Source organism: Euphorbia lathyris, chromosome 1, assembly GCF_963576675.1.
Source record: "Euphorbia lathyris chromosome 1, ddEupLath1.1, whole genome shotgun sequence".
In the NCBI taxonomy this organism is placed as follows: domain Eukaryota; kingdom Viridiplantae; phylum Streptophyta; class Magnoliopsida; order Malpighiales; family Euphorbiaceae; genus Euphorbia; species Euphorbia lathyris.
The window spans coordinates 894,131-912,083 of record NC_088910.1 but is presented as its reverse complement, the minus strand read 5'-3'; the positions used below and the strand labels follow the sequence as shown (position 1 = coordinate 912,083).

At 37.1% G+C, this 17,953-nt stretch overlaps 1 protein-coding gene across 5 annotated transcripts; it reads left to right on the top strand.

The window, feature by feature from the left end:
- The first annotated feature begins 5,002 nt into the window (after positions 1-5,002).
- LOC136219997 (uncharacterized) lies at positions 5,003-16,887 on the top strand. 5 transcript variants are annotated; one of them, XM_066007639.1, is made up of 12 exons: positions 5,003-5,795; positions 6,602-6,705; positions 6,820-6,925; positions 7,926-8,015; positions 8,103-8,216; positions 8,559-8,744; positions 9,687-10,195; positions 11,515-11,614; positions 12,299-12,358; positions 12,957-13,049; positions 13,938-14,057; positions 16,285-16,887. In XM_066007639.1, the coding sequence occupies exons 2-12, from the start codon at positions 6,668-6,670 to the stop codon at positions 16,585-16,587; spliced, it is 1,719 nt and encodes a 572-aa protein (XP_065863711.1). In that variant the 5' UTR covers positions 5,003-5,795; positions 6,602-6,667; the 3' UTR covers positions 16,588-16,887. The 5 variants fall into 5 exon arrangements, with proteins under 5 accessions (XP_065863711.1, XP_065863719.1, XP_065863709.1 ...); XM_066007647.1 differs by lacking the exon at positions 16,285-16,887 and adding an exon at positions 15,066-15,702 and having other exon boundaries at positions 13,959-14,057; XM_066007637.1 differs by lacking the exon at positions 16,285-16,887 and adding an exon at positions 15,066-15,702.
- The last annotated feature ends 1,066 nt before the right edge of the window (positions 16,888-17,953 follow it).

Below are 17,953 nucleotides of genomic sequence, written 5' to 3'. Positions count from 1 at the left end.
CAATGTATGGATTTATGTGGGCTTTCGGATCTGGGGGCTGCTGGTCATAAGTTTACTTGGAAACGTAACAGTACCTTCGTTCGATTGGATAAAGTTTATGCTAATGTTGTTGCCCAAACTAGGTTTCCTGAAGTGTCTGTGTTAAATCTTCCCTTCAGGCATTCAGATCACTGTCCTATTTTGTTCAGGCTGGTGAGAGGCAATCGACCTAGGGGGGAGAGACCGTTTAGGTATCAGGGGGCTTGGGAATCTCATCCTGAGTTTAAGAACTTTGTTCAAGACAATTGGAAGCCTCACTCTAATGTCTTACAAGCTTCTGAGGGCTTCAGAAAGAATGTTCTGGGGTGGAATAAAAATGTCTTCGGCCACATTATTAGGAGGAAGAATAAGTTATTGAGTAGAATTGAGGGCATTCATCGTAAGTTGGAGGTTAGGTTTGATCACAGTTTGGATGGTCTCCTCAGAACCCTTCAGAAGGAGTTGGAAGCTGTGCTTAGACAGGAAGAGTTACTTTGGTTTCAGAAATCTAGGAAAGCCTGGATCAAAGATGGGGATAGGAATACCAGGTATTTTCATCTCTCTACTGTTATTAGAAGACAAAACAATAGGATTGATGCTATTAAAGACTCAAGTGGTGAGTGGGTTTATGAGGATGAAGATATTCGTCATTTGGCCCTTAATTTCTATAAAGAGCTATTCAAAGAGGACCTTGTTGATCTGGATAAAGCTCATACTGTTGCTACCTTTCCCATGTTGGGAGATGTTAAAATGCTGGAAGCCTTCCATCCTGTTTCCCAAAAAGAAATTGATCAAGCTATATTTAGCATTGGGGCTACTAAAGCTCCTGGGGTTGATGGTTTGCCTGCTGGTTTTTATCATAAACACTGGGAGGTTGTTAAGGAAGGCATTTATAGCTTTATTGAAGGCATTTTTAATGGCTCGCAGGATATTGGGCTTGTGAACAGGACTCTTCTAGTTCTGATCCCCAAAGTTGAGAAGTCTTCTTCCTTCTTACAAATGAGGCCTATTAGTCTTTGTAATGTTCTCTATAAAGCTATAACTAAAATTGTGGCTAATAGACTCCGATGTATTCTTCTTGATATCATTAGCCAGAATCAGGGTAGCTTTGTTCCTGGTAGACAAATGATGGATAATGTGGTCATTACCCAAGATATGATCCATTCTATGAAAATTAAAAAGGGGAGAAAAGGTATTGTGGCTTTAAAGTTGGATCTAGAGAAAGCTTATGATCGCATAAACTGGAGTTTCCTTCTGGATAGTTTGAAGAGAGCAAGGATCCCGGACAACTGGAGGAGTTTAATTGAGGTTTGCATCTCTTCTCCTGTTTTTCAAGTGATGATTAATGGAGATATGTCGGAGGAATTTTCTCCTTCCCAAAGTATCCGTCAAGGGGACCCTATGAGCCCTTTCCTTTTTGTTATTGCAATGGAGCGTTTGACTCACCTTATCCAAGACGCTGTTGTTAATGGGAAATTCCACCCGGTATCCATAAATAAATTCTGTCCCCAGGTTACTCACTTGTTCTTTGCAGATGATGTATTGATCTTTGTGGAAGGTAGTGAGGAGCAGATAAGTGTGATTATGGACATTCTTGATTGTTTATGTTCTGCCTCTGGTCAGAAGATTAATATCCAAAAGTCCAGGTTGATGTGTTCTAAAAATATGAACCAGAGAGCCTGCAAAAGGTTAAGTGAGTTATCTGGTATTCCTCTGACCAATTCTCTGGGAAAGTATCTGGGGATTCCCCTCCATAGTGATAGGGTTTCGAAAGCTTCTTTTAAGGATTCTTTGGATAAGACCAATAAAAAGTGTGCCATATGGAAAGCTAAAACCCTCTCTTTTGCAGGCCGTCTTACTTTGGTTCAGTCTGTCAATTGTGCGACTCCTAATCATATTATGCAGGCTTGTCATCTTCCTGAGCCGGTTCTAAAAGATCTTGATAAAATTAATCGTCGGTTCCTGTGGGGGGAAACTGAGGAGGGGAGGAAGATCCACCTTATTCCTTGGAATGAGGTTTGTCAACCTAAGAGTATGGGTGGTCTGGGGATTAGGAAGGCTAAAGATAATAATAAAGTGTTACTAATGAAACTTCTGTGGCGAATGTGGCAACTTCCGTCAGCGCTTTGGGTCCAATTACTTTGCGGTAAATATAGGAAAGACAAGGTTTTCGGGGGTCCTAAGGAAAGAGTGGTTAATTGTTTCTTCCTTTGGAAAGGCATTAGTGCTGTGTTTGCTGATTTTTGCTCTAGGGTTGGGTGGAATGTGGGCAATGGGAAGTCTATTAGCTTTTGGAAGGATATCTGGATTGGTAAAAAGCCTTTATTGGAGGTTTGTATTTCTTTACCACCCTTAGATTTTCAGAACTGGAGGATTGCAGATGTGGTGGATTCTGAGGGAGATTGGATTTGGTCAAAGTTTGAGTCTTACCTCAATCTGGAATCGCTCCTGAGAATTAGAGGTGTTCAGATTAGCAATGAGGAAGATGACAGGGATAGTTACTGTTGGTCTTTGACAAACAACGGGGCTTTCTCCTGTAAATCGGCTTTTCAGGCTTTCTACCAAGATATGGAAACTTTGCACCCAGAGGTTTGGAAGACGATTTGGGCCTTAAAAGTGCCATACCGTATTAGAAGTTTTCTCTGGCTAGGTGTTAAAAACAGGTTGCTCACTAATTCTGATAGGGAAAGGAGGCATTTGGTGGAGTCTGGAGCGTGTGGCAGATGCAGAGGTCACGAAGAAACTTTATGCCATGCTCTCAGAGACTGTGCAAAGAGTAAAGAGGTATGGAGGAAAGTTCTCCCTACAAATGTGCTGTCTACTTTTTTATCCCACTCTAAGCTTGATTGGTTTGTGGATGGAGTTAATGGGAAGCTTTTGGCTAATTTAGAGCATGTGGTTCTCTTATTTATGGTTGTCTGCCATCAGATTTGGAAATGGAGGAATGAGGAGATTTTTGGAGGAGAAACGATTGTTATTCCTAATGTTTCTGATTTCTTTTCCAAAAAGATTTGTACCATAGTTGATAGCTTCATGGAAGATTCCTTGGCTAGGGTGATTCAGAGGAAAGAAGTCCTTCTCATAGGCTGGAGGAGGCCTAGTAAAGGTGTGGTTAAGCTCAACACTGATGGCTCTTGTCTAAAAGACGGGAGAATTGCTGCGGGAGGGGTTCTGAGAGATGAGGGTGGTGGTTGGATTTCTGGTTTCTCTCAGAATTTGGGCATGGGTTCTTCCTATTCTGCAGAGCTGTGGGGGATCTTGTCTGGCCTGGAGCTTGCTAAAAATCTGGGGGTGAAAAAGATTCATGTGGAATCTGATAACCTTGAAGTTGTTAGGATGATCTCGGAAAATAATGCTATTAGCTTAAATAGCCAAAAGTTAATCAAAGGTATTAGAAGAGTTTGTTCTTCCTTTGATTCTTTTAGCTTCGACCACATCTATAGGGAGCAAAATCGGGTGGCGGACCGTCTCGCTGCCGAAGGTCACACAAGGATGTTGGGTCTCTCAACCTTTTCTTCTCCTCCGGAGTTCATCTCGTCCTTGATCTTGGATGACTTGGTGGGGGTCAGCTTTCCCAGGCTGATCCCGAGTTAGCGGCTTTGTTTGTTTGTTTTTCTTTCCTATCCTACAAAAAAAAAAGATAAAATGATATATATACATGTAAAATGTAGATGACAAGTGAAAAGATCATTTGAAGAATTATTTCTCAAAATAATGTTGGGATAAATTACTATTCGCTACCAATATTTAGAGTAAAATTATACATTATAAATAAAATTATTCCTAAAAGTAAAGGTCAGATATATTTTCGCATCTTATCCGTGATGTATTATTATTGGGATAATGTATAAAGATACCCGTAATGTTTACAGCTAGGAGCAATTTTGCTCATAACGTCTAAAATGGTATAATTTTACCACAACGTTGGCAGTCAAGAGCAATTTTACTCTTAACATTCGTAAGTTGGGTCAATTTCAGATATTATTATAAAACACATATATTTTGTTGGTCTAATACACAAATAACCCCTAAACTTGTCCAAATGTTGCAACAACCCCCCCTCCCCCCCTCGAACTTTCGATTGTAACAACTTAACCCTCAAACTTGTCCAATTGTAAAACACAATCCCAAATTGCTGATATGGACTGCAATTGAAGAAACACGTGAAATACAAAAGCTGCAACATTTGTGGAGTGTGATAATCAGATCTTTGGCGTGATACGAATCTGGAAAAACGTTTTTACGGTTGCTTCAAGTACGGGGTAAAAAAATTTCCCAATTTAGGGTTATGTTTTACAATTGGACAAGTTTAAGGGGTAAGTTGTTACAATTGAAAGTTGGAGGGAACAGTTACAACATTTAGACAAATTCAGGAGGTTATTTGTGTATTAGGCCTATTTTGTTCCTTATCATGTACCAATTGTATATCAGTTGGTTCGAAAAAAATATTTTATATTTTCTCCAATTTAATAATAGCATTAGAGATTAATATATATAAATTTGGCGAAATTTTTGATTCTTTTTATCAAACTCGTACAAAAGACATTATATATATATATATTTTAAAAATTCACGTCTAATCATATGTTTGTTATCTGTTATCAATGATTGATAAAAGAACGCACATATGAAGTTGAGATAACAATGTCTATGACCGAGAAGACAATTTGATGAATAATTTCTCAAATTGACCAAACTTATCAACGTTAAAGGTAAAATTGTTCTTAACTATCAATATTAGAAATAAAATTACATCATTCTAAATATTAGGGATAAATTTTTTCGTGATTGTAAATATTAGGGGTATTTTTTCATCTTATCCCATTATTATTAGTTAATTGTTTGCCGGCTAAGAAACAGTAAATTCAAAATTCAAAAAGCTGGAGCTTCGTACGGTGTCGTATCAGAAGAAGCAAGAAATTTCAAGGCAATTATATAAATATGATTAAATTTGAAAAGGCATTAGTCAAAAGGTACACACGTGCAAAGTTAGGTCCACATAATTTCTCTTCTTCTCCGGCGTCAAGTCTCTCTCAGTCCGAGTCTGAGTCAAGTCTGAGTCCGGCTGACTCGCCTAACCGGAACTTCATCTCCATGTCCGTTTCTCTTTTGACTTGCATGAATCAGTCGATCTGCCGTGTTTTCAGCTTTTGCATTTGCTTTTCTATTTGAATCACTACATAGATAGGTCTGTAATACGGTTTTGTGATCCTCATTTGATAATTTCTCTTCTTCTCCGACTTGAAATTCTGAACCTGAGTCTGACTGAATCGCCTAACCGGAGCTTCATCTCCATGTCCAAGAATCAACCGATCTGCAGTGTTTTTAGCTCTTGCATTTGCTTTTCGATTTGAATCAATACGTAGATAGGTCTGTAATACGGTTTTGTGATCCTCATTTGATAATTTCTCTCTTCTTCTCCGACTTGAAATTCTGAGCCTGAGTCTGACTGACTCGCCTAACCGGAACTTCATCTGCATGTTTGTTTCTCTTTTGACTTTTCGAATCTCAAAATCGATCTGCAGTGTTTTGTTCTCTTACATTTGCTTTTCGATTTGAATCAATACAAAGTTCTGTTGTACGATTTTGCGGGATCGGCTTTTGAATTTCCGATCCTGATTTGATAATCTCACTTCATCATTGTCAAATCGATCTGGAACTTTGCCGATGATTCAAAACAAGAGGAAAATCAAGTTCGACAAGCTTTTGATTTTGAGGGTAATTTTGTAAAAAGTGCTTACACTTTTGTCTTCCATGATTGTTTAAGGGAGGTCAAGGTACTGTATCTCTCACTTTCTTTCTTTTCCCCTTTCTTTTTGTATTTGTATTCCACATTTATGGAAAAAACACAAAAAGTCAGTGATGCACTCTTTTTACCTTTCTCTTTTGGGCAGAGAAATTTTATCTCCGAAAGTTCCAATGATTGCTGCTCTTTTATTCTGTAATTTTGATTTTTATGTTAGATAAGATGGTCTGTTTTTGTTTGTTTTTGTGAAAATGACTGGTAGCTCTAGCATTCATGATTTTCTTTTGTCGTGATTATATGCTTTAATTCTGCACCAATTACTCCTATCTTTCATGTTATCTTGCTCTGACTGTTTAGGAAAATTCATCTGATTCCTAAATTAATGTTCATTTCCCTTCTCGGGTGACGATTTTTGGTCCAATATGTGCGTATTATATGGGCATGACTTTCAGGTTAGAGAGAGAGGTCAACGTGTTTAGGTGCTTTTTGTGATAAAGGCCAAATCATAAGATCATAGGATGTGCGATTCTCGAGTTATTCAATCTGTACTGAGCCAGTATGATTGCTGCTCTTTTATTCTGTGATTTTGATTTTTATGTAAGATAAAATGGAAGTATGTTTGTTTGTTTGTTTTTGAAAATGACTGGTAGCTGTAGTATTCATGATTTTCTTTTGTCGTGATTATATGCTCTAATTCTGCACCAATTACCCCTATCTTTCGTGTTATCTTGCTCTTACTGTTTAGGAAAATTCATCTGATTCCTAAATTAATGTTCAATTCCCTTCTCGGGAGACGATTTTTAGTCTAATATGTGCATACATGGGCATGGCTTTCAGGTTACAAAGAGAGGTCAACATGTTTAGGTGCTTTTTGTGATAAAAGCCAAACTCTAAGATCATAGGATGTGCGATTCTCCAGTTATGCAATCTGTACTGAGCCAGTAAGATTTGCTTCTTGTTGTCTTTATTCTCTTTCTTTTTTTTTTTTGGATAGATTAGAACAAGTTTGTGTTCTTTGCTAATGCTTTGTTTATTTCTTAATGTTTTCTCTACAGAAGTAATTCAACATCCACTTATTCCCATTGTAGATCGACTTGTGGTGATTTAGATTCTCAGATTGGTCTTGCTGGTGAGCTTCAGAGAAATAACTCTCTAGTTGAGGTCAGTAGTTTGGGATTATACTCCATTCAAGTTTAGGGCGGAGCAGCTCGAGAAAAGCTCGACTGTTTTCGGCTCGATTTATAAACGAGCCGAGCTTGAGCACTGCGAAAATCGGCTCAAAACCTTGAGAGCAAGCTTGGTTATATATTCATGACCAAGCTCGATTATAATGTCTATGAATAGTCTTGTGAGTAAGCTTGGTTTGATTATTTTTTTAATATTAATATTATTTTAGAGGGGCAAATGTAAAACAATGTTGTTTTGACTTGTTCATCCTCGGCTTGTCAGAAAATTGACGAGCTCGAGCTCAACATTTTGTTCGTGAGCTGCTCACGAGCTTGTTAACGAGCTTTGATCGCGAGCTGCTCGTTAATTCAGTTCATTTGTGATTTCTTTATACAAAACTACATAATTTTGAACTCTACAAAACTAAAGTTTACATAAAATTACATTATAATCTACAATTGAGCCTGCTTGCGAGCTTTCGAGGTGCTCAAGCTCGGCTCCTTTATAGATCGAACCGAACATAATTGAGCTTTTATCGAGCCGAACACCAAGCCACTCATGAGCGGCTCAGTTCATTTACAGCCCTAGACGCGAAGCTCTCTATTTCATGCAAACACCTGGATATAGGCTTCAAATAGTGAGAAGTGTTAAAATGGGTTGATGGTTAAGGACTAATAAATTGTTGAATGGAACATAAGTTAATGTGTTAAATAAAAATGTAAAGACTAATGAATTATTTACCTAGTATTTTTTCCCCTAGTCCTTGGATAGTATTCCACTATGCTTAACCTATGTAATATAAAAATTCTGAACCTATGTGGAAGCCCTCTAAGCTTCTTGTCCCAGTTATGGATTCATGTCTTCTTTTCTCCAGACTATTGGATCTTTCAGTAATTCATTATGACCTGAGGAATTGAAAATTATTGCATAAAACATTCATTCAGGCTCCTTCTGGTCTTCTCATGCACGGCTAGAATAATAAAAAAATTGGCAGGTGAATAATGTCATTGATGGGGCTACAAGTTTCGGGTCATGCAATAAAACCGATAATTCTTTCCCTTGCAGAATCCAACTACAACAGGATGTAAGTACTCTCATCCTAGAAGCCTCATGGTTGTAATTTGTTTCTGTGCAACTTTGATATGAATCTGTTCCCTTTGCAAAAAAACAGGTACAAAGATTGCAAAAACAGTTACAAGAAGAGATGGAAATGCATGCTATTCTGGAAGACGCCATTGGAAATAATGCTGTGAAATTATCTTGTCCGTCATACCTCCCTCACCATGTATAGCACTTTTCTCCTTTTTTTTTTCTTTTGTAAAAGATCAGGTGTTTCTTAAAATTGTTTCATTTTCAAATTCTCTTTTTTCTGGTATGACTCCTGAGAATTTAGAACATAAGAGATTCTGTTTGTGGGTTTTACAGTTCGTGCATATGCCATGTTCTCTGAGTTTATATGAAATTGATTTTCTGTTTGAAACTTTGAATTATATGAACCTTGAATATCATATTCTTGAACTGTTAAATATGTAGATTCTTTTGTGCTGCTGCATATTGTTGTTTCAATTGCAATTATGAACAAGGTTTCTTTTAGATTACTTTGGATTCATTTCTATGTTTCCCCTAGGCTCAGGAGCTTCTATCTACTATAGGGGTGCTGGAAGCAACAGTTTCAAAACTTGAATCCGAGATTGTCTCTTTGCATTTCCAACTCAGTCAAGAGAGAAATGAGCGGAGGCTTACTGAATATCGTTTGAGGCAATCTGCTGCTCAGTCGATCTCCATTTCCACTTCTGAAAATGTCAAAGCAGCGGTAATTTATCTACCTTTTTCATGAGTTAATTAATTCTCCCAACTAAACTATTTCTCTCTCTATTATGAATCTCATTTTGCAATTTTTACATTCAACCCAACAATTTGCCATTCTCTCATTGGCCGGGTTAAATGCGCCATTATTGTTTCAATAAAATCATTCAACTTTTTTTTGTCTTAATAAAGTGACTCCGGAAGCAGCAGTAATTTATCTTCCTTTTCATGAGTTAATTAATTCTCCCAACTAAACTATTTCTCTCTCTATTATAAATCTCATTTTGCAATTTTTACATTCAACCCAACAATTTGCCATTCTCTCATTGGCTGGGTTAAATGCACCATTATTGTTTCAATAAAATCATTCTACTTTTTTTTGTCTTAATAAAGTCACTCCGGCGACTTCAAAAGCAAAAAGACACTGGAAATATGACGTGACTTTCACATCAGCACTAGACTAGCCAACTTTCACCACTGATCGCAACATGTGGCTGCGACTTAGCTGACTGAAATGACACCTGGATGCCACATATCTGACACGTGTTGTTTCGTTCAGCTAGGTAGCAGCCATGTGTCGTTTCGTTCTGCGCTGAAAGTTGACTAATACTACTGAGAGCCAGGTGTCGTTTTGATCAGCAGTGAAAGTTGACTCCTGCTGATGTGACACCCACGTGTCGTTTCGGTCAGTAGTGGTGTAGACCCACATCACTTTTCTAGTGTCTTTTTGCTTTTGAAGCCATCGGAGCAGACTTTATTGAGACAATTCAAAATTGAATGATTTTATTAAGACAGATTGAAGTTGAGTGACCATTTTGAGACAGCCATGAAAGTTCAGTGACCAATATCGCATTTTACCGCTGTGAAAATATCTAAATTATAAGTTCGCACCTTTATTTCGAACTCATTAGCAGATATTGTATAGCATTTAATATTTGACACCATTCAGTATGCAGTGAAGTCAACTAAACTTTTCAATGAGCACCTATCTATGAAGATGGACACTGAACCTACTCAACCTGTAGAATTCAACAAACTTTCGAAAGAATTGCCATCTAAGGGCCTTTGGGATTACCCAAATCAACTCTCTGAAGAGATGGTAAGATGTATGAAAAACATATACGTATCAATGGCAGATTATACTGTACAATCTAAATCATCTGCATTAGAAAGCCATTCCTCACCGGCAGTGTCACCGCAAGGACATTTTTCCAATACTTCATCATGGTGGTCATCATCGGAGCGTTCTCTGATTTCGTCGTGGGTGCAAAGCCCACAAGTTGATGTACAAAGTAACTCAGAAATATTGGCTTCGGAGAATGTATTTGATCCGTATAGAGTACATGGAAAGTTGAGCTGGGCAGATATTGGAAATTATGGTTTAGCAACTGAAGTTTCTTGTATGTCAGTTGGGAAGAAGCAATTAGAGTATGCTTCAGGTGCATTAAGGAGGTTCAGGTATGGAATGTTTTTGTTCCTTTTACTCTTTCTCTTCATCAAATAGCGTTTACGAAAATGGTAGAATTTATTACTTTTTTTATCATAGTTGTCAAATCGAGGTTCGACTCGTGACTCGTGAATCGAATCGTCAGATTTTGGTTCGGATTCAAAATATTGTAAAAAATAAACTATTTACCATGTTGAACTTAAAATTGTCGGAGATTAATATAAGATCTACTATTAGGCCTTAACTATCAACTTGAGCTTTTAGTTAAATCGGTGGACCAAACGGTCAAGTGTTCGAGTCTCGACAACCTCATTAATTTGTGGAATTAAAAACACATGGTGGGATGGGCCTGTGTTGTACACGCTGCAAGCCCAAGGGGCATTTGCATGTGGGGGTGTGTCGGAGATTAATATAAGATCTACTATTGGGCCTTAACTATCAGCTCGAGCTTTTAGTTAAATCGGTTCCATGACAAAAATATTATCAAATATTAGTCTAGAGTGAGTAGAGGGCGAGCCTTGGCGCAACGGTAAAATAATGCACTTTATTAGTCTAGAGTGAGTTTAGTAGTTTCTATTGTTGAATTTTTTGATGAACGATGATGAAGATAATCTGGTTCTGGTTCTAATCAATTGTTGTTGCACCACGACAAAATAAAGACGTTTTCTAAATGGGATGATACTTCTCTATTGAAATTGGAAAATCATGTTAGTATGTTTTGATTTGTTAATTAAGTATAATAATCTTATTTCTTATTCTTTAAATTTCTTATTGGTTCTTTTTCCACTAATTTATCCCCTTCCTTAATTAGAGTTATAGTTTGTCTAAATAACAATCTGGAATCTGTGATAATTCATGGACAGGACAAATAGATCCGGCTCAAAATAGAGCTGAATCGACTTGAATCGTAATTTAGATTCGCCCCATAGATCCAGCTCGAAATAGAGCTGAATCAACTCGAATCGTGAATTGTAAGATTCTAATATCAGTGCTTCTGATTCTTTGCATTCTTCTACTTGATTGCAATTGAATTCCTTTTCGTTGGTTTCTACATGGTGATGTAATACTGCTTCTTGCTTTTCTTTCATTTTTAAAAACAGCATCACGTTTGTCCTGTCCATGAATATAACATCTCATTGCTTAGAATCCGTGTGTCTCATATTTTGTAAAAATACCGTTTGCTGCACCCGTACCCGTGTCGGTGCTTCATAGTTTTTAACACATCATCACATTTGTCCTGTCCATGAATATAATCTCTCACATTCACCAAAATAAGTTCAAATGTTAATATGATGATTCATTCTTTTAATTGTTTGATTTTGGAGAACAGGATTCTTGTGGAGCAACTGGCCAAAGTGAATCCAATCCACTTGACATGCAACGAGAGGCTTGCTTTTTGGATCAACTTGTATAATGCACTTATTATGCATGTGGGTGTCTTGTGCTTCTGTCACATAATTTTATGATTATAACCTTATGTTGCACGATCACTCCTCTTTAGTAGCGTTGCATTTCGTGTCCGTATCTGTTTCGTATTCGTGTCTGTTTTTGTTTGAAGGCTATTTTATGAAAGTTATGGTTTAGAATAACGTGTAAACGTGTCTGCATCCGGATCCGTTTCCGTGTCTGTGCAACATAGATTATAACCTAAGTTGCACGGAAATGGACATGGAAACGAAAGTGGACATCAGGAGACATTATTTCTGAAAAACATAGTAAATTTTAAAAGTATAATAATAATAATAAATTGCAATTAAACGCTACAAATGATTACAGCAGTGTTAGAAATTATGGAATAGAAATTATCGTTAATTGAGAAGTTCTAGTTAAAGAGGAAGTTTCAATTAGCTACAGTCATAGTCAGAATTGGAATTGGATTGTATTTATCTGCTGACACGGTTTCCTAAACAAGAAACGTGTTTCCTATTTTCAATATTTACATAAACGTGTTGTACTCGTTTTCATAAGTTTCCGTTTCTGAAACAAACATGAAACACAGAAAGGCTACTGAAGAGAAGTTTACGTGCAACATAAATTATAATTGTTGCCATTATGTTATCATTGAATTAAAAGGTTTAACATTTGACTTTTCTTATTGTGTACATTGATGATAGGCATACTTGGCTTATGGAGTTCCAAGAAGCGACTTGAAGCTCTTCTCATTGATGCAAAAGGTTTTCTTCTTACACATCCCCCCATCTTCCTTTACCTTTTGCTAGGGCTGTAAATGAGTCGAGCCGCACGATTTATAAACGATTTGAGCTTAAATATGACAAAATTCGGTTATAGGTTTATGTCATATTCATGAATACGCTCGTCGTGAGCAAGCTTGGTTCAATTATTTTATAAATAATAGTATTTCTCTAAAGGGGGAAATGTAAAATAACATAGTTTTGTGTTAAAGAAATTTCAAATCAACATAATTAATGAGTTGTTCGCGAGCAAATTTCATCATGTTGCTCGTGAGCACTTCATGAATGTTGAGTTTGAGCTCGAGCTCGTCAATTTTGTGATGACCGAGCATGAGCAGGTCAAAGCTCGGGTCGACTCGGTTTGATTACTGTCCTACCTTCTGCAATATAAGACAAACGCGTTCAATATGTATGATTCACGCTTTTGACTCATACAAGTAATCAAGTTAACTCATTTTCTATAGTTTAATCTAATAGGATCTAAATGTCAGATCTCTTTTACTTCTATGAGCTTCTTTTGATTCATACTGGACTTCATCCTTGTGAGCAGCTATTGATAAGAGTGTTTTCATTTTTCCAGGCTTCATACACTGTCGGAGGCCATTCCTTTAGTGCAGCAGCCATTGAATATGTAATTTTGAAGATGAAACCTCCTCTCCACAGACCACAAATTGTATACTCCTGATTTTATAATCATGTGTTCTCCAGTGTTTTGTTATTTCTGATAGAGAATGATGGAATTAAGGGCAAAAATGGCTCCTGAAGTTGACAAGCAGGGCCAGTTCAGTCAAAATTGAAGTTTAGGTATCAACGGGTCAGTTTAACCCAAATTGAAGTTTCGGCATCAACTCAGTCCTGAAGTTGCAAAACTTGACAAATTAGCCTTTTTAGGTATTAAAACTGATTACTTTTGGGCTAATTGGTCAATTTTTGTTCAAGGCTGAGTTGATACCTAAGCTTCGATTTGGGCTAAACTGGACCTACCTGCCAAGTTCAGGGGCCATTTTGACCCTTAATTCGAGAAGGACGTAGCCCAGTAGTAGGAATAGGGGCATTTAGGGTATAATTTGTCAATTTTTGTTCAAGGCTGAGTTGATACCTAAGCTTGGATTTGGGCTAAACTGACCCTGCCTGCCAAGTTCGGGGGCAATTTGGGTATAAAACATCAGTACTAGCATTACTGAACTTCCAAATTTCTCCAGAAACAACTCGTCAAATTCAAACCAAGTTAAATACGGCTAGATTTTCAGAAATAAGATTGAACTAGTATGTTTCAATCGGTTTACCTGAGAAAATAGGCAGTTCCATCATGTTTCGTAGCATCTCTCTCAAATGTTCTTTGATTTTCTCACAGCTTCTCAAAAATCTATCAGTTTCTTCTGTAATTGCCATGGCTCAGTTGTCAATGCATCCGGCAGCTCGTAAAAATGATAGAAATGTACATATTAATAATAGTACTAGTGTCTTATATCCAAAATGTCCCTATTCCTACTAATCGGCTATGCCATTCTCTAACAATGTCCTTTAACATTATTCTCTAAGTATTAAATGACTTTTTCAGGCTTTGCTTCTTGCTCTTCAGAAGCTTAAGGTATCAACAGAACAACGAAAATCTGCAGTGGATAGGCATGAACCCCTTGTAGCATTTGCTCTTAGTTGCGGCATGTACTCTTCACCTGCGGTAATGTCACTGCTTTTGCTATATGTAGGAGTCGTAATTTTTTGGGAACCTCCTAAAGTTGTCTATTTTGGTTACTTTGCTCCCCAAACTTAAGAGACAATCCATTAGCCACTTCAACTTCCTGAAAGTGACATTACGCGTCCCTTATTTTTCCTCAATCTGAGAATATATTGATCACTTGCCTTTCGGTTGACTTTTCACATGCAATGTGGCTTTTCACTTCAAAAAAATTTATCGTTTCTTAAAGCATAGTTTGCAATAGCATCTCTTAACTCATACGCACTTTAAAATACTACTTTAAAATACTATCCTGAGGCCACGTTGCACATTTTTGTAAAAGGAAAACCCACATGAAGTCAACTGAAACGCTGGTGGTCCTCACGGGCTAACATCTTCTCTTATTAAGAAAATATAAGAGGCGCCTTATGTCACTTTAAGGGAGTTGAAGGTGTTAAATGCACCGTTGGTCACTAAACTTAACTTTGAATTTTGTCTCAATAAAGTTACTCCGGTGGCTTCAAGAGCAAAAGAACACTGGAAAAGTGACATCACTGCCACATGAGCACTGGTCAACTTTCTTTGTTGGCTGAAATGAAACGTGACTGCCACTTTGATGACATGTGGCTGCCACCTAGATGACAACCTCATGTCATTTCAGTCAGCTAGGTGGTAGCCAAATATCGTTTCAGTCAGCGGTGAAAGTTGACTAGTGCTAATGTGGAAGCCACGTTGTATTTCCCATGTGTTTTTGCTCTTGAAGTGGCCGAGGTGACTTTATTGAGACAAAATTCAAAGTTGCATGATTTTATTGAGAAAAACTGAAGTTAGAATGATCATTTTAAGACAATCATTGGATGACTAATAGCTTGTCCTTTAAGTTCGGGGTCGAAGTGGTCAAAATGGACAACTTTAGGTAGCTCCATGTAGTTTTGGCCTAATTTTTTTTCACGACAAGTACTATATTAAAAAACATAGATAAAATTGGAGAGAATGAATGAAAAATTGCAGGTGAGAGTGTACACTGCTAAGAATGTGAAAGAAGAGCTTGAAGAAGCTCAATATGAGTTCATAAGAGCTTCAGTTGGAGTTAGCAATAAAGGAAAGTTATTGGTCCCTAAAATGCTACATTGTTTTGCTAAAGGTTTTATTGATGATTCAAAGTTAGCTGTTTGGATATCACATTACCTTCCATCTGACCAAGCTGTTTTTGTTGAGAAATGCATTTCGGAAAGACGACTCAGTTCTCGTAATTGCGGCATTCTTCCATTTGATTCGCGCTTTCGGTACCTTTTTATGCCTGATAAGACTTGAATAGCCTTAAAAAAACAGACATGGATACAAAACGGACATGGACACAACAGTCTTCGGAACGGCGGCAGAGCCTGCTTGGTTCCTGTAATTGTGGCATTCTTCCATTTGATACGAAATGGACACTAAATGCAGTAATGCTATTGAAGAGAAGTTTCCGTGAAAAATAGATTCCACGGAAAGTTAACATAGGTCCAAAGTTAGTTGGTAGTGGCAGTTGTGGTCTTTTGCTTGTAGACCTGTTCTGCCCTCTCTGTTTTGTACATTTTTAATCTTTTTATCTTAGTTCTGATTATTTATATTTTTTAAATTAAGTCTATGAACTTTAATTTTTACACACATTGAGTACCTTAGTAATGGTTTCGTTAGATAAACTGTTAGTAAAAGGTTTAATGCGTGTGAAAACTAAAAATTAGGGACTTGATCAAGAAAAATTCTAAAGACCGACGATTTACTTTCACGGTTGCCCGAAATTATATGTGGCTTCCACCTAGATGACATGGGCTGCCACATAGCTAACTGAAACGATACATGTCAGGTACATGATAACCACATGTCATTTCAGTCAGCTATGAGATAGCTACGTGTCGTTTCAGTCAGCAGTGACATTTGAGTAGTGCTGATGTGGAAACCGTGTTATATTTCCGGTGTATTGTTGTTCTTGAAGTTGCCGAAGTGACTCTATTAAGACAGAATTCAAATTTGAATGCTTTTGTTGAGAAAAATTGAAATTGAGTGACCATTTTGAGACAACCGTTGAATGACTAATAGGCTGTCCTTTAAGTTCGGGAGACAAAGTGATCAAAATAGACAACTTTAAAGGGCTCTATATAATTTCGGCCTAATTTTTTTTCCCGCGACAAATACTATATTCAGAGAATGTAAAATAGAATTTGAGAAAATGAATGCAAAATTGCAGGTGAGAGTGTATACTGCTAAGAATGTGAAAGAAGAGCTTGAAGAAGCTCAATATGAGTTCATAAGAGCTTCAGTTGGAGTCAGCAACAAAGGAAAGTTATTGGTCCCTAAAATGTTACATTGTTTTGCTAAAGGCTTTATTGATGATTCAAAGTTAGCTGTTTGGATATCACATTACCTTCCATCTGATCAAGCTGTTTTTGTTGAGAAATGTATTTCGGAAAGGCGGCTCAGTTCTCGTAATTGTGGCATTCTTCCATTTGATTCGCGCTTTCGGTACCTTTTTATGCCCGATAAGACTTGAATAGTTTTACCAAAAAAAACAGACACGGATATGGACTTAGACACAAAGTGCAGAAATGTTACTGAAAAGAAGGCAGATGCATTTCAGAAAGGCGGCAGAGCCTGCTCGGTTCTTGCAATTGTGGCATTATTCTGTTTGATTCGCGCTTTGGGTACCTTTTTATGCCTGATAAGACTTGAATAGCCTTAGAAAAGGATAAGACACGGATACGAAATGGATATGGGCACGGACATGAAACGTAGAAATGCTGCTGATGAGAAGTGTTCGTGCAATGTAGGTTAGAAAGTTAACATAGGTCTAAAGTTAGATGATTGCGGCAGTTCTGGTCTTTTGCTTGTAGACCTGTTCTGATCATTTATTTATATTTTAAAGGCTTAATACATCATTTGCCCTCTGAACTTATCCAAAATGGTTGATTGGCCCCCTGAACTTTCAAAGTGTCTCGATAGCCCCCTGAACTTGCATAAAATGTTCAGTGAGCCCCTAAACTTGCGTAAAATGTAATCAATTAATCATTCGGTTGTAAAAAAGTAAGTCAAATTCGGAAAATATGTTACACGTGCCTTAGAATGTTATTACATACTTCATAAAATAGATTAAAACATGTTAAAAAAGAATTTCTTACTTATTCAACTATAAAACATTTTCTTCTCTAATATTATAATCGCATACCCGATCTTGGTCGTTTTACTTTTTTAAGATGTATGCAGCATATCTTCCACATTTAACTTACCTTTTTACAATCGAGTGATTAATTGATTATATTTTACGCAAGTTTAGGGGGCTAATTGAACATTTTATGCAAGTTCAGGGGGCTATCGAGATCCTTTGAAAGTTCAGGGGTCAATCAACCATTTTGGATAAGTTCAGGGGGCAAATGATGTATTAAGCCTATTTTAAAATTAAGTCTTTGAATTTTAACTTTTACGCACATTAAGTACCTCAGTAACGGATTCTTTAGATAAACAGTTAGTGAAATGTTTAATGCGTGTAAAAACTGTAACAGTTTGTTCCAAAATAGGTCTATGGTTTTTGGGAAGTATCAATTTAGACTCTACGTACAAAATAACACCAATTTAGGTTTAATGTTTAAAAAAATGTATCAATTTAGGTCTCGATAACGGATTGGACACGTCATTCCTATTAATCCGTTAAATTCTGATTTCTTCCTCCACATACAACTGACAGAACTTAACGGAGTAATATCAATGATGTGTCTCATTCCGTTATCGATGCCTAAATTGATACCTTTTTTAAAGGTTAAACCTATATTGATGTTATTTTGTACGTGCAACCTAAATTGATACTTCTCCAAAAACCATAGACCTATTTTAATAGGTTATCCCAAAATATATAATGACATGTG

Coding starts and splice junctions, on each gene's coding strand:
- LOC136219997 (XM_066007639.1), top strand. CDS start 6,668: ATGTGCGATTCTCCAGTTATGCAATCTGTACTGAGCCA. Junction 8,217..8,558: donor CGTCATACCTCCCTCACCAT/GTATAGCACTTT, acceptor TGTTTCCCCTAG/GCTCAGGAGCTTCTATCTAC. Junction 10,196..11,514: donor GGTGCATTAAGGAGGTTCAG/GTATGGAATGTT, acceptor TTTGGAGAACAG/GATTCTTGTGGAGCAACTGG.